The sequence below is a fragment of the Pseudophryne corroboree genome, chromosome 4 (assembly GCF_028390025.1).
Source record: "Pseudophryne corroboree isolate aPseCor3 chromosome 4, aPseCor3.hap2, whole genome shotgun sequence".
In the NCBI taxonomy this organism is placed as follows: domain Eukaryota; kingdom Metazoa; phylum Chordata; class Amphibia; order Anura; family Myobatrachidae; genus Pseudophryne; species Pseudophryne corroboree.
The window spans coordinates 572547758-572563960 of NC_086447.1; the positions used below are offsets into that span (position 1 = coordinate 572547758).

Genomic DNA, 16203 nt, shown 5'->3' on the forward strand with positions numbered 1-16203 from the left:
GTTAGGTGGTATATATTATAATAATAATACAATTATGGATGGACGGACTGCCTGCCGACTGCCGACACAGAGGTAGCCACAGCCGTGAACTACCGCACTGTACACTGGTTGATAAAGAGATAGTAGTATACTCGTAACAACTAGTATGACACTATGACGACGGTATAAAGAATGAAAAAAAAACCACGGTTAGGTGGTATATATTATAATAATAATACAATTATGGATGGACGGACTGCCTGCCGACTGCCGACACAGAGGTAGCCACAGCCGTGAACTACCGCACTGTACACTGGTTGATAAAGAGATAGTAGTATACTCGTAACAACTAGTATGACACTATGACGACGGTATAAAGAAAGAAAAAAAAATACCACAGTTAGGTGGTATATATTATAATAATAATACAATTATGGATGGACGGACTGCCTGCCGAGTGCCGACACAGAGGTAGCCACAGCCGTGAACTACCGCACTGTACACTGGTTGATAAAGAGATAGTAGTATACTCGTAACAACTAGTATGACACTATGACGACGGTATAAAGAATGAAAAAAAAACCACGGTTAGGTGGTATATATTATAATAATAATACAATTATGGATGGACGGACTGCCTGCCAACTGCCGACACAGAGGTAGCCACAGCCGTGAACTACCGCACTGTACACTGGTTGATAAAGAGATAGTAGTATACTCGTAACAACTAGTATGACACTATGACGACGGTATAAAGAATGAAAAAAAAACCACGGTTAGGTGGTATATATTATAATAATAATACAATTATGGATGGACGGACTGCCTGCCGACTGCCGACACAGAGGTAGCCACAGCCGTGAACTACCGCACTGTACACTGGTTGATAAAGAGATAGTAGTATACTCGTAACAACTAGTATGACACTATGACGGTATAAAGAATGAAAAAAAAACCACGGTTAGGTGGTATATATTATAATAATAATACAATTATGGATGGACGGACTGCCTGCCGACTGCCGACACAGAGGTAGCCACAGCCGTGAACTACCGCACTGTACACTGGTTGATAAAGAGATAGTAGTATACTCGTAACAACTAGTATGACACTATGACGACGGTATAAAGAAAGAAAAAAAAATACCACGGTTAGGTGGTATATATTGTAATACAATTATGGATGGACGGACTGCCTGCCGAGTTCCGACTGCCGACACAGAGGTAGCCACAGCCGTGAACTACCGCACTGTACTGTGTCTGCTGCTAATATAGACTGGTTGATAAAGAGATAGTATACAATACATACAACAATATACTACTATACTGGTGGTCAGGCACTGGTCACCACTAGTCACACTGGCAGTGGCACTCCTGCAGCAAAAGTGTGCACTGTTTAATTTTAAATTAATATAATATTATGTACTCCTGGGGGCTCCTGCTATAACAACCTGCAGTGCTCCCCAGTCTCCCCCACAATTATTATAAGCTTTGCCTTTTATACATTGATGTGCAGCACACTGGGCTGAGCTGAGTGCACACAGACTGAGTCACACTGTGTGACTGGCTGCTGCTGTGTATCGTTTTTTTTCAGGCAGAGAACGGATATAGCAGAGAACGGATATATTATATTAAAATAAATAAAAGTTAACTAACAACAACTGCACTGGTCACTGTGGTAAACTCTGTCTGACTCTGCACAATCTCTCTCTCTCTTCTAATCTAATTTCTAATGGAGAGGACGCCAGCCACGTCCTCTCCCTATCAATCTCAATGCACGTGTGAAAATGGCGGCGACGCGCGGCTCCTTATATAGAATCCGAGTCTCGCGAGAATCCGACAGCGTCATGATGACGTTCGGGCGCGCTCGGGTTAACCGAGCAAGGCGGGAGGATCCGAGTCTGCTCGGACCCGTAAAAAAAACATGAAGTTCGTGCGGGTTCGGTTTCAGAGAAACCGAACCCGCTCATCTCTACTGTAAAGGTGATGATTATTTATCATGTTAATGTGTGTGAAATAATGTAACTGAGACTTCACACTCGTTGATCTCTGCGTTCCACAAGGTTGCTGAGCTGTTTCCAAAGAGCGGTAGTTCGGCATACACCTTTAAGTATATTGGACGGATCATGCAGGTGCATTAGTGCAGAATGGGTGTTTTACAGGTTACATTTTGTATCGTTTGTATGTATGTCAAATGCCTGGCATTTGGGAGGACCAATGCTAATTCCCTGAGGCCCCTGATTCTTTAGATGTTGCTAAAATTTACAGTTGAAAACACATTTTTATTTCAGATAAAATACAAATTGTCAGTAATTATTGTATCATTGTCAAGCCTAAATGGTCATGCCTGAACATGAGGTCAGAGGTGCAAGGTCACATAAAATGTTGATATTCCTGATTTTCTTTCCATAAACATTATCCTCACTGCAGTGGCGGAACAAGCAAGCGGTGGGCCCAGGTGCAACAAAATGCTTTGGGCCCCCCCCCCCCCCCCCATCCCATCCAAGTCCACCCCATGGGCAGTGCGCGCCGTAGGCGTGGCTTCGTGGGGAAGGGGTGTGTCCACAAAATAATACCAATTCATAAAACGGTGCACAGTAGTCTCCATTCTTCAAATTACGCCGCACAGTAGCACCACTACACCAGGTAGAGACCCTTTTACTCCTTACAGCGAACAGATTCCCCTTTTTACACATAACGGCAGACAGCGTGCACTTTTTACACATAACGGCAGACAGCGTGCCCTCGTTACACATAGCGGCAGACAGCATACACTTTTTACACAATGGCAGACAGCGTGCCCTCGTTACACATAGCGGCAGACAGCGTGCCCTCGTTACACATAGCGGCAGACAGCGTGCACTTTTTACACATTACGGCAGACAGCGTCCCCATTTTACACATTACGGCAGACAGTGTCCCCATTTTACACATTACGGCAGACACCATACACTTTTACACATAACGGCAGATAGCGTGCCCTTTTTACACATTACGGCAGGCAGATTCTACCTTTTTACACATAGCGGCAGGCAGATACCCCATTTTTATACATAGCGGCAGGCAGATTCCCCATTTTTATACATAGCGGCAGGCAGATTCCCCATTTTTATACATAGCGGCAGGCAGATTCCCCATTTTTATACATAGCGGCAGGCAGATTCCCCATAGGGAAGGGGCGTGACCACATAATAGTGTCAATTCACATTACACCACACAGTAGTGGCGCTTATACACATTGCACCAGGTAGAACCTCCTATGCACACTGATCCAGGTAGATCACGTCATACACTTTGCTCCAGGTACAGCACGTCATACACTTTGCTCCAGGTACAGCACGTCATACACTTTGCACCAGGTACAGCACGTCATGCACTTTGCACCAGGTACAGCACGTCATACACTTTGCACCAGGTACAGCACGTCATACACTTTGCACCAGGTAGAGCACGTTTTCATACACATTGCCGCTAGGTAGAGCACTTTATCATACACAGTGGACCAGGTAGAACACGTTATACACACTGCGCCAGGTAGAGCACGTTATCATAGACATTGCGCCAGGCAGAGCATGTTATCATACACATTGCCGCTAGGTAGAGCAAGTTATCATACACATTGCATCAGGTAGAGCATGTTATCATACACATTGCCGCTAGGTAGAGCAAGTTATCATACACATTGCCGCTAGGTAGAGCAAGTTATCATACACATTGCGTCAGGTAGAACACGTTATTATACACAATGCGCATGGTAGAGCACGTTATCAGCCACATTGCGCCAGGTAGAACACGTTATTATACACAATGCGCCTGGTAGAGCACATTTTCATACACATTGCGCCAGGTAGAACACGTTATTATACACAATGCGCCAGGTAGAGCACGTTATAATACACATTGCACTAGGTAGAACACGTTATTATACACAATGCACTAGGTAGAACACGTTATTATACACAATGCGCCTGGTAGAGCACGTTATTATACACATTGCACTAGGTAGAACACGTTATTATACACAATGCGCCTGGTAGAGCACGTTATTATACACAATGCGCCTGGTAGAGCACGTTATTATACACATTGCACTAGGTAGAGCACGTTATTATACACATTGCACTAGGTAGAGCACGTTATCATACACATTGCGCCAGGTAGAACACGTTATCATACACATTGCGCCAGGTAGAGCACGTTATCATACACATTGCGCCAGGTAGAACACGTTATTATACACAATGCGCCTGGTAGAGCACGTTATTATACACAATGCGCCTGGTAGAGCACTGAGGCACATTGCAGTAACCACTCACTTATCACCTCCAGTTGCACGAAGGAGCCGTTTGACACAAGTGGTTCCGCCCCCAGCAGCAACTCACTGACACTCACCATTTTTTCTGACAGCACAGTGCAGTGAGTGCACTGGCACAAGTAGCCAGACTGCGCCTGTAGTAGCCGCAGCCTGGAGGAGCTCTATGTGAAATCGCAAGCAGAGGCTGTTCTCTGGCAAGAAGGAGCTCGTCCAATCGCTTCCCCTGACGGGCTGGCCACCACTGCTAAATATACCGATAATCAGTTCCAACTGTGTCAAAGTAGTGGAGCCCCAGGTGCAATGGGAAAGTCAGTGTCACTGCACAGTTGTACTGATTACTGGTATATTTAGCAGTGGCCAGCCCGTCAGGGGAAGCGATCGGAGGAGCTCCTTCTTGCCAGCCTCTGCTTGCGATTTCACAGATAGCTCCTTCATGCTGCGGCGCAGGCTGGCTACTTGTGCCAGTGCACTCACTGCACTGTGCTGTCAGAAAAATGGTGTCAGTGAGGCCCTGACACTCTGAGCGGCCTCACATTGCACACACGGAGCTTGCAGCCCCCGGACATCCCGCATCTGCACCAGCTACTCCAGGTGAAGCGGGGCGATGCAGCACTGTCTACTGCTTACCTACAGCGGGAGCTGCGCAGCCCGGCCGGCTCCTGCTGGAAGGTAGTTGTCGGGTCTCGGTGGGGCGTTAAGCGGGTCCCGGGTAGGGGGGGTGGCGGCGGGCAGATCCGGAGCTGTACTCCCAGTCGCAGAGGAGGGTGCTGGCGGCAGAGCGGCAGTGGAGCCGGATGAGCGGGGCCAGTCTGTCAGCCCTGCAGCACAGATTCATGTGCTGGCGGGGAGCAGGATTCAAAGCGGGAGATGCTGCAGGCTGTGATTGGATGGAGACTACAGGAGGTGATTGGCCGAGGAAACAGCCAGTCACCTCCTGCATTCCGCTGACAGGCTTAACACATGCAAACACATATTCAGATGAGCGCGTCCTGTGGGACCCGCTCATCTTCTAAATGTGAGTCCTGGGCGGCTGTTTCTGGGTAAAATACGCGCCATAGCGCGTTTTTGCGATCACTGACAATGCACATGACACAATATGCACACACCGTAATGCCCCCTACACATTATGCCACACACTGTAATGCCCCCGACACATTATGCCACACACCGTAATGCCCCCGACACATTATGCCACACACCGTAATGCCTGTGACACATTATTCCACACACCGTAATGCGTGTGACACATTATGCCAGGAATCGCAATGCCCGTTATACATTATGCTACACACTGCAATGCCCCTGATACATTATAGCACATACCACAATGCCCGTGATATAGTATACAACACACCGTAATGCCTGAAACATTATGACACACACCGCAATGTCCGTGATACATTATGCCACACACCGTAATGCCCATTACACATTAAGTTCTATAGTAAGGCTTCCAATTACTTTTAAATTACCTGCTTGTTGCCAGGGGTTTCATGCACTTGGTTCCATGCACGGTGCCAGGATGTCATGCTCGTTGCCAGGGGTTTCATGCACTGGGTGTCATGCTCGTTGCTAGTGGGTAGTGCTTGTTGCTAGGGCCGTGCTCCCAGTGCCACATATGCTCCCAGTGCCAGATATTCCCCCACAGTGCCAGGTATATGCACCCAGTGCCAGATATTCCCCCCCAGTGCCAGATATTCCCCCCCAGTGCCAGGTATATGCCCCCAGTGCCAGGTATATGCCCCCAGTGCCAGGTACATGCCCCCCAGTGCCAGTTATATGCTCCCAGTGCCAGGTATATGCCCCCAGTGCCAGATATCCCCCCCCCAGTGCCTGCTTCCCCCCCAGTGCCAGGTATATGCCTCCAGTGCTGGGTATATGCCCCCCACCCAGTGCCAGGTATATGCCCCCCCCCAGTGCCAGGTATATGCCCCCAGTGCCAGGTACATGCCCCCAGTGCCAGGTACATGCCCCCCCCCCCCAGTGCCGGGTATATGCCCCCCCAGTGCCAGGTACATGCCCTCAGTGCCGGGTATATGCCCCCCCAGTGCACGGTATATGTCCCCAGTGCCAGATCTGTCCCCCCAGTGCCAGGTATATGTCCCCAGTGCCAGATCTATCCCCCCAGTGCCAGGTATATGTCCCCAGTGCCAGATCTGTCCCCCCAGTGCCAGGTATATGCCGCAGTGCCTGCTCCCCCGGCCCCCCCTCCCCCCTCCCCCCTCTATGTGTTGGAGGGACACGAGCGCATCGCGCGTCTCTCCTGTGTCCCTCCTGGCTCTCCCCCCGGCCGGTCTAATGAAGGAAGTGTCGTTCGTGAGCCAATCAGAGCTCACGAACGGCACATGCTTCCTTAGACAGCTGGGGGAGAGCCAGGAGGGACACAGGAGAGACGCGCGATGCGCTCGTGTCCCTCCAACACATAGGGGGGGGGAGGGGGGAGGGGGGGCCGGGGGAGCAGGCACCGCAGCAGGGAGGGAGAGGAGACCGCAGATTGACATGCGGACGTTCGTCCGCATGTCAATCTGTTCTAAATGCCGGCCGGCGGCTGTGGGCCCCTGAGTGCGGCGGGGCTCCAGTGCAATGCACTGCCTGCCCCGCCAGTAGTTCCGCCCCTGCCTCACTGAGGTATTACCTGTTCCATAAAGTAAGCGGTCTTTCTCTATCGTCCTAGTGGATGCTGGGGTTCCTGAAAGGACCATGGGGAATAGCGGCTCCGCAGGAGACAGGGCACAAAAAGTAAAGCTTTAGGATCAGGTGGTGTGCACTGGCTCCTCCCCCTATGACCCTCCTCCAAGCCTCAGTTAGATTTTTGTGCCCGGCCGAGAAGGGTGCAATCTAGGTGGCTCTCCTAAAGAGCTGCTTAGAAAAGTTTAGCTTAGGTTTTTTATTTTACAGTGAGTCCTGCTGGCAACAGGATCACTGCAACGAGGGACTTAGGGGAGAAGAAGTGAACTCACCTGCGTGCAGGATGGATTGGCTTCTTGGCTACTGGACATTAGCTCCAGAGGGACGATCACAGGTACAGCTTGGATGATCACCGGAGCCTCGCCGCCGGCCCCCTTGCAGATGCTGAAACGAGAAGAGGTCCAGAATCGGCGGCAGAAGACTCCTCAGTCTTCTTAAGGTAGCGCACAGCACTGCAGCTGTGCGCCATTTTCCTCTCAGCACACTTCACACGGCAGTCACTGAGGGTGCAGGGCGCTGGGAGGGGGGCGCCCTGGGAGGCAAATGAAAACCTTTTTTGGCTAAAAATACCTCACATATAGCCTCCGGGGGCTATATGGAGATATTTAACCCCTGCCAGAATCCGTTAAGAGCGGGAGACGAGGCCGCCGAAAAAGGGGCGGGGCCTATCTCCTCAGCACACAGCGCCATTTTCCCTCACAGAAAGGCTGGAGGGAAGGCTCCCAGGCTCTCCCCTGCACTGTACTACAGAAACAGGGTTAAAACAGAGAGGGGGGGCACTAATTTGGCGTTAGAAATATATAAAAAAGATGCTATAAGGGAAAACACTTATATAAGGTTGTCCCTATATAATTATAGCGTTTTTGGTGTGTGCTGGCAAACTCTCCCTCTGTCTCTCCAAAGGGCTAGTAGGTCCTGTCCTCTATCAGAGCATTCCCTGTGTGTGTGCTGTGTGTCGGTACGTGTGTGTCGACATGTATGAGGACGATGTTGGTGAGGAGGCGGAGCAATTGCCTGTAATGGTGATGTCACTCTCTAGGGAGTCGACACCAGAATGGATGGCTTATTTAGGGAATTACGTGATAATGTCAACACGTGCCAAGGTCGGTTGACGACATGAGACGGCCGACAAACAATTAGTACCGGTCCAGACGTCTCAAAAACACCGTCAGGGGTTTTAAAACGCCCGTTTACTTTAGTCGGTCGACACAGACACAGACAGGGACACTGAATCCAGTGTCGACGGTGAATAAACAAACGTATTCCTTATTAGGGCCACACGTTAAGGGCAATGAAGGAGGTGTTACATATTTCTGATACTACAAGTACCACAAAAGAGGGTATTATGTGGGATGTGAAAAAACTACCGTAGTTTTTCCTGAATCAGAAAAATTAAATGAAGTGTGTGATGATGCGTGGGTTCCCCCCGATAGAAAATATGGGCGGTATACCCTTTCCCGCCAGAAGTTAGGGCGCGTTGGGAAACACCCCTTAGGGTGGATAAGGCGCTCACACGCTTATCAGAACAAGTGGCGGTACCGTCTATAGATAGGGCCGTCCTCAAGGAGCCAGCTGACAGGAGGCTGGAAAAATATCATAAAAAGTATATACACACATACTGGTGTTATACTGCGACCAGCGATCGCCTCAGCCTGGATGTGCAGAGCTGGGGTGGCTTGGTCGGATTCCCTGACTAAAAATATTGATACCCTTGACAGGGACAGTATTTTATTGACTATAGAGCATTTAAAGGATGTATTTCTATATATGCGAGATGCACAGAGGGATATTTGCACTCTGGCATCAAGAGTAAGTGCGATGTCCATATCTGCCAGAAGATGTTTATGGACACGACAGTGGTCAGGTGATGCAGATTCCAAACGGCACAAAGGTGTATTGCCGTATAAAGGAAGAGGAGTTATTTGGGGTCGGTCCATCGGACCTGGTGGCCACGGCAACTGCTGGAAAATCCACCGTTTTTACCCTAAGTCACATCTCTGCAGAAAAAGACACCGTCTTTTCAGCTTCAGTCCTTTCGTCCCTATAAGAGTCATATCTGCCCAGGGATAGAGGATAGGGAAGAAGACTGCAGCAGGCAGCCCATTCCCAGGAACAGAAGCGTTCCACCGCTTCTGACAAGCTCTCAGCATGACGCTGAGACCGTACAGGACCCCTGGATCCTACAAGTAGTATCCCAGGGGTACAGTTTGGAATGTCGAGACGTTTCCCCTGCGCAGGCTCCTGAAGGCTGCTTTACCAAGGTCTCCCTCCGACAAGGAGGCAGTATGGGAAAAAATTCACGAGCTGTATTCCCAGCAGGTGATAATTAAAATTACCCCTCCTACAACAAGAAAAGGGGTATTATTCCACACTATATTGTGGTACTGAAGCCAGAAGGCTAGGTGAGACCTATTCTAAATCTAAAAAAATTTGAACACTTACAAAGGTTCAAATCAAGATGGAGTCACTCAGAGCAGTGATAACGAACCGGGAAGAAGGGGACTATCTGGTGTCCCGAGACATCAGGGATGCTTACCTCCATGTCCCAAATTTGCCCTTATCACTAAGGGTACCTCAGGTTCGTGGTATAAAACTGTCACTATCAGTTTCAGACGCTGCCGTTTGGATTGTCTACGGCACCCCGGGTCTTTACCAAGGTAATGGCCGAAATGATGGTTCTTCTTCGAAGAAAAGGCGTCTTAATTATCCCTTACTTGGACGATCTCCTGATAAGGGCAAAGTCCAGGGAACAGTTGGAGGTCGGAGTAGCACTATCTCGGATACTGTTACAACAGCAGGGGTGGATTCTAAAGATTCCAAAATCGCAGCTGATCCCGACAACAAGTCTCCTGTGCTTAGGGATGAGTCTGGACACAGTCCAGAAAAAGGTGTTTCTCCCGGAAGAGAAAGCCAGGGAGTTATCCGAGCTAGTCAGGAACCTCCTAAAATCAGTGCATCATTGCACAAGGGCCATGGTAAAAAAAAAATAAAAAAAAAAATGGTGACTTCCTTCGAAGCAATTCCAGTCGGCAGATTTCATGCAAGAACTTTTCAGTGAGATCTGCTGGACAAATGGTCCGGATCGCATCTTCAGATGCATCAGCGGATAACCCTATATCCAAGGACAAGGGTGTCTCTCCTGTGGTGGTTACAGAGTGCTCATCTTCTAGAGGGCCGCAGATTCGGCATTCAGTTTTGGATGTTGGTGACCACGGAGGCCAGCCCGAGAGGCTGGGGAGCAGTCACACAAGGAAAAAATTTCCAGGGAGTGTGATCAAGTCTGGAGATTTTTCTCCACATAAATATAGCTAAGGGTAAATTTATAATGCTCTAAGCTTAGCAAGACCTCTGCTTCAAGGTCAGCCGGTATTGATCCAGTGGGATAAAACATCACGGCAGTCGCCCACGTAAATAGACAGGGCGGCACAAGAAGCAGGAGGGCAGTGGCAAAAACTGCAAGGACTTTTCGCTGGGCGGAAAATCATGTGATAGCACTGTCAGCAGTGTTTCATTCCGGGAATGGAAACTGGGAAGCAGACTTCCTCAGTAGGCACGACCTCCACCCGGCAGAGTGGGAACTTCATGGGGAAGTTTTCCACATAATTGTAAACCGTTGGGAATTACCAAAGGTGGACATGATGGCGTCCCGTCTGAACAAAAAACGGGACAGGTATTGCGCCAGGTTAAGAGACCCTCAGGCAATAGCTGTGGACGTTTCTGGTAACACCGTGGGTGTACCAGTCGGTGTATGTGTTCCATCCTCTGCTTTTCATACCTAAGGTACTGAGAATTATAAGACGTAGAGGAGTAAGAACTATACTCATGGCTCCGGATTGGCCAAGAAGGACTTGGTACCCGGAACTTCAAGAGATGCTCACAGAGGACTTATGGCCTCTGCCGCTAAGAAGGGACTTGTTTCAGCAAGTACCATGTCTGTTCCAAGACTTACCGCAGCTGCGTTTGACGGCATGGCGGTGGAACGCCGGATCCTAAGGGAAAAGGCATTCAGGAAGAGGTCATTCCTACCCTGGTCAAAGCCAGAAAGGAGGTGACCGCACAACATTATCACCACATGTGGCGAAAATATGTTGCGTGGTGTGAGGCCAGGAAGGCCCCACGAAGAAGTCTCAACTCGGTCGATTCCTGCATTTCTTGCAAACAGGAGTGTCTATGGGCCTCAAATTGGGGTCCATTAAGGTTCAAATTTCGGCCCTGTCGATTTTTCTTCCAGAAAGAATTGGCTTCAGTTTCCTGAAGTCCAGAAGTTTGTCAAGGGAGTATTGCATATACAACCCCCTTTTGTGCCTCCAGTGGCACTGTGGGATCTCAACGTAGTTCTGGGATTCCTCAAAACACATTGGTTTAAAACCAGTCAAATCTGTGGATTTGAAGCATCTCACATGAAAAGTGAACATGCTCTTGGACCTGGCCTGGATCAGGCGAGTGTCAAATTGGTGGTTTTTTTCTCAAAAAAGCCCATATCTGTTTGTCCATTCGGACAGGGCAGAGCTGCGGACTCGTCCCCAGTTCTCTCCCTAAGGTGGTGTCAGTGTTTCACCTGAACCAGCTTATTGTGGTGTCTTGCGCCTACTAGGGACTTGGAGGACTCCAGGTTGCTAAATGTGGTCAGGGCCCTGAAAATATAGGTTCCAGGACGGCTGAAGTCAGGAGAACTGACTTGCTGTTATCCTGTATGCACCCAACAAACTGGGTGCTCTTGCTTTTAAGCAGACTTTTGCTAGTTGGATGTGTAATACAATTCAGCTTGCACATTCTGTGGCAGGCCTGCCACAGCCAAAATATGTAAATGCCCATTCCACAAGGAAGGTGGGCTCATCTTGGGCGGCTGCCCGAGGGGTCTCGGCTTTACAACTTTGCCGAGCGGCTATTTAATCAGGGGCAAACACGTTTGTAAAATCCTACAAATTTGATACCCTGGCTAAGGAGGACCTGGAGTTCTCTCATTCGGTGCTGCAGAGTCATCCGCACTCTCCCGCCCGTTTGGGAGCTTTGGTATAATCCCCATGGTCCTTTCAGGAACCCCAGCATCCACTAGGACGATAGAGAAAATAAGAATTTACTTACCGATAATTCTATTTCTCGGAGTCCGTAGTGGATGCTGGGCGCCCATCCCAAGTGCGGATTATCTGCATTACTTGTACATAGTTACAAAAATCGGGTTATTATTGTTGTGAGCCATCTTTTCAGAGGCTCCGCTGTTATCATACTGTTAACTGGGTTCAGATCACAGGTTGTACAGTGTGATTGGTGTGGCTGGTATGAGTCTTACCCGGGATTCATAAATCCTTCCTTATTGTGTACGCTCGTCCGGGCACAGTACCTAACTGAGGCTTGGAGGAGGGTCATAGGGGGAGGAGCCAGTGCACACCACCTGATCCTAAAGCTTTACTTTTTGTGCCCTGTCTCCTGCGGAGCCGCTATTCCCCATGGTCCTTTCAGGAACCCCAGCATCCACTACGGACTCCGAGAAATAGAATTATCGGTAAGTAAATTCTTATTTTATTTCACATGTAATGTTTTCTGAGTTTATAATATCACATAGGCTGATTTATTTATGCTATAAATCCAATTATATAAATCCAATTGCAGTATGTAAACACAAGAATCTAATCCACCCAATAATCAGAGTAGTAATTTGCAAATCTGAAATTTTGCAGCAGAAATGTATTTGTGCAGGTTATGAAAATAGGAATAAAACACACAGGACTCTTACTTCTCTTTGCACTTTGTGATCTCCTCATAGAGGATGCAGTGCATACTTAAAAGCATACAGAACCAAATATTTTAGCTGAATCCTTTGGCTATATCTAGATTCTGTACTGCCTCAGATGTTTTTTTTTCCCTTCAAAACACTTCATAATTTATCTGTTCCTAAAGTGAGCTAGAAACAGTGGGGGTAATTCCAAGTTGATCGCAGCAGGAATTTTTTTAGCAGTTGGGCAAACCATGTGCACTGCAGGGGAGGCAGATATAACATGTGCAGAGAGAGTTAGATTTGGGTGTGGTGTGTGTTCAATCTGCAATCTAATTTGCAGTGTAAAAATAAAGCAGCCAGTATTTACCCTGCACAGAAATAAAATAACCCACCCAAATCTAACACTCTCTGCACATGTTATATCTGCCCCCCCTGCAGTGCACATGGTTTTACCCAATTGCTAACAAAAATCCTGCTGCGATCAACTTGGAATTACCCCCAGAGTGCAGTATATTTGCATCTGTCATGCAGATTTTATGTCTTTAATTACTCTGTTTACTTTTTTAGATATGTGAAGACCTACTTGCTTCCTGATAAATCTTCCCTCCGGAAAATGAAAACGAGTGTAAAAAAAAATACAGTTGACCCATTTTTCCATGAAAGTTTAAAGGTAAACAGTTTGTTTCACATACACTGATTAGAAAGCTCATTGCAGTACAGTATGTTTGCAAAACAAGATCCAGTATAGTATATATTACTGACTCCTTTCACTGCCTTTTTAGTTGCAGACAGTTAATATTAATTACATAATGTAGAGTATGGGTACTTGATGGTGTCAGAATAGTATATTGGCACATGAATTATAGCAATATACTTCAGCATCACTTGTTACAATGCAACCTATTGACATTTTTGTGAAATTCTTTTTATTTGTTGGAAAGAGATACATTTATTTTAATGTACACAAGCAAATTAAATGTTAGATTTGCTGAATGGTTAATATGTATCAGAGATTATGGGCATTTTTCTATTTATAGTTTTATACCCATTAGCCATAACATTAAAACCACCTGCCTAATACTGTGTAGATCCCCACTGTGCCACCAAAACATTTCTGACCCATCGAGGCATGCACTGTACAAGATCTCTAATGGTGTCCTGTGGTATCTGGCACCAAGATATTAGCAGCAGTACCTTTTAAGTCCTGCAGGTTGGCAGGTGGGCATACGCGCATGCAGGGTGGTTTCCGAGTACCTGGAAACCCCACCTGGCCGCCAATCCATCGGCACAGTTTACACTCTCTCTCTCTCTCTCTCTCTCTCTCTCTCTCTCTCTCTCTCTCTCTCTCTATATATATATATATATATATATATATATATATATATATATATATATAAAGCAATACAAATAAAGCTGCGCATTACAGTCCACCTTAAACTTAGTGTCAGTCCATAATTAGCAGTCTGTGTCCATTTTTTTGGGATATTCAAATATGTATGCTGCCGCCTCCTCCGCCTTAGGACCAGAACCACTGAATCCAATGTACATGCAAGTAAAAGAAGAATGGAGGGCGCAGGTGTGAGTAAAATATTAACATTCCATTTATTAAACAACAAAGCTCACATACATCTTAGCTTCCGAAGATCAGCATAATCAACCGTTTGGCAGCAAAAGCCTCAGGGTCACTCCGTCCCGTGTTGATTCAAACGGCAAACCGCAAGAGCCGCCAGGCACAGCCCGTCAATCGCGCCGGGACCAGACTTGGTGACGTTCACACGTCTATCGCTCCACAAGCCACGCCCAACGCGTTTCGTCGATGGACTTCGTCAGGGGGAGATGTCTAAAAAATACTCTGGCCCCGAGTAATCTCTCACAAATAAAGGATAATTCTTGGCTGAATAAAACAACCGGCTGTTTTCCTTGTGGAAAATGTAAAATGTGTGCCTATGTCAGTAAAGAAAGAAGAAAGATTTGGAATAGAGAGAAAACGAGATTTTGGAACATAAAAGATTTGATTAATTGTCAGACTACATGTGTAATATATTTGGTGGAGTGTGGATGTGGTGCCAGATATGTAGGAAAAACTAAACGGCCCTTAAAAATTAGGATGCTGGAACACACACGTAGTATAGTTAAGAAGAGTGATGAACATATAGCGTTCCAAGACATTTTTTAAAGTGTAATAATGGTGATCTGAATAAATTTAGTTTTAAAGCTTTAGAGCATGTAAAATTAGATGAGAGGGGTGGGGATATCCTTAATTAATTAAGTAAACGGGAGGTCTATTGGATTCATGCTTTGGAAACTATTAGCCCTTTAGGTTTGAATGAAAATTACGATATCACTCCGTTTCTGCACTAATGGTTGCCCTTGGTGACCGCACTGTGCGGCAATGTTGTTGGATCATTGATCCCTTTGCTGCACCAGAGGGTGGGTATCTAATGGGTAACGGGAGTGTAGCTATTGATATCGTGATTATAGGATTGTTATAGGCCCATTGACTGTGGTAAAAATCCAGATGTTAATGGTTTAAAGGTGCTATCTGTATATGTCAGTATCTTATGGCGGATAACTAATTAATTATTAATCTTTACAGGTTTTATTATATGAATTTTGATATATAGATTGGAGGTAGTCAGTGGTTATAATAGCCACTGTTGATATAGTAATGATTTATTGTGGTGAGTTTTTTAAGGATGATACGTTTGGCTTGTTCTCAGACCGATTAAGATCATTGTGTGTCCATTAGTACGATTAACTTTGGACAGAATCATTTTAAAGTTATTATTGTTAAGTGACAATTTTAGATAGAAAAATCTTTTGGCTTGTAAATTGTTTGTTCAATTTGTAACATATAGAGAGATCATCACTAAAATGTGGTGTTTTATGTAAATGTGTGTTTTTACACTGTGTTAACCATGGGATAGCATTTGATTTATAAACGGAGCACAGGTGTGTTGAGAGGTATAAAGTGACCTCATGTACGATCATAGCCACACCCCCTGACGAAGTCCATCGACGAAACGCGTTGGGCGTGGCTTGAGGAGCGATAGACGTGTGAACGTCACCAAGTCTGGTCCCGGCGCGATTGACGGGCTGTGCCTGGCGGCTCTTGCGGTTTGCCGTTTGAATCAACACGGGACGGAGTGACCCTGAGGCTTTTGCTGCCAAACGGTTGATTATGCTGATCTTCGGAAGCTAAGATGTATGTGAGCTTTGTTGTTTAATAAATGGAATGTTAATGTTTTACTCACACCTGCGCCCTCCATTCTTCTTTTACATATATATATATATATATATATATATATATATATTATTATTTTTTTTCTCAGAAAAGATCGCACACATATACTTTCATCATTGGTACATGGGCGTAGGGTCAGCCATGATTCTTATAGAAAAAAATCCAAACAGTCCACTTGTGTGTCTGGCAGGAAGTTGTGACCAGCACACCTTTATGTAGTACAGCACACACTAATGTAGTATTCCATTACTATACTACATTT

At 46.6% G+C, this 16203-nt stretch overlaps 1 protein-coding gene across 1 annotated transcript in view; it reads left to right on the forward strand.

Moving 5' to 3' along the window:
* SYTL3 (synaptotagmin like 3) overlaps window positions 1-16203 on the forward strand; it is a 170817-nt gene that overhangs the window by 127985 nt on the left and 26629 nt on the right. Inside the window, exon 11 of the mRNA XM_063917458.1 lies at window positions 13265-13367. Coding sequence (XP_063773528.1) covers window positions 13265-13367 — 103 coding nt within the window. The remainder of the gene's footprint in view (window positions 1-13264; window positions 13368-16203) is intronic.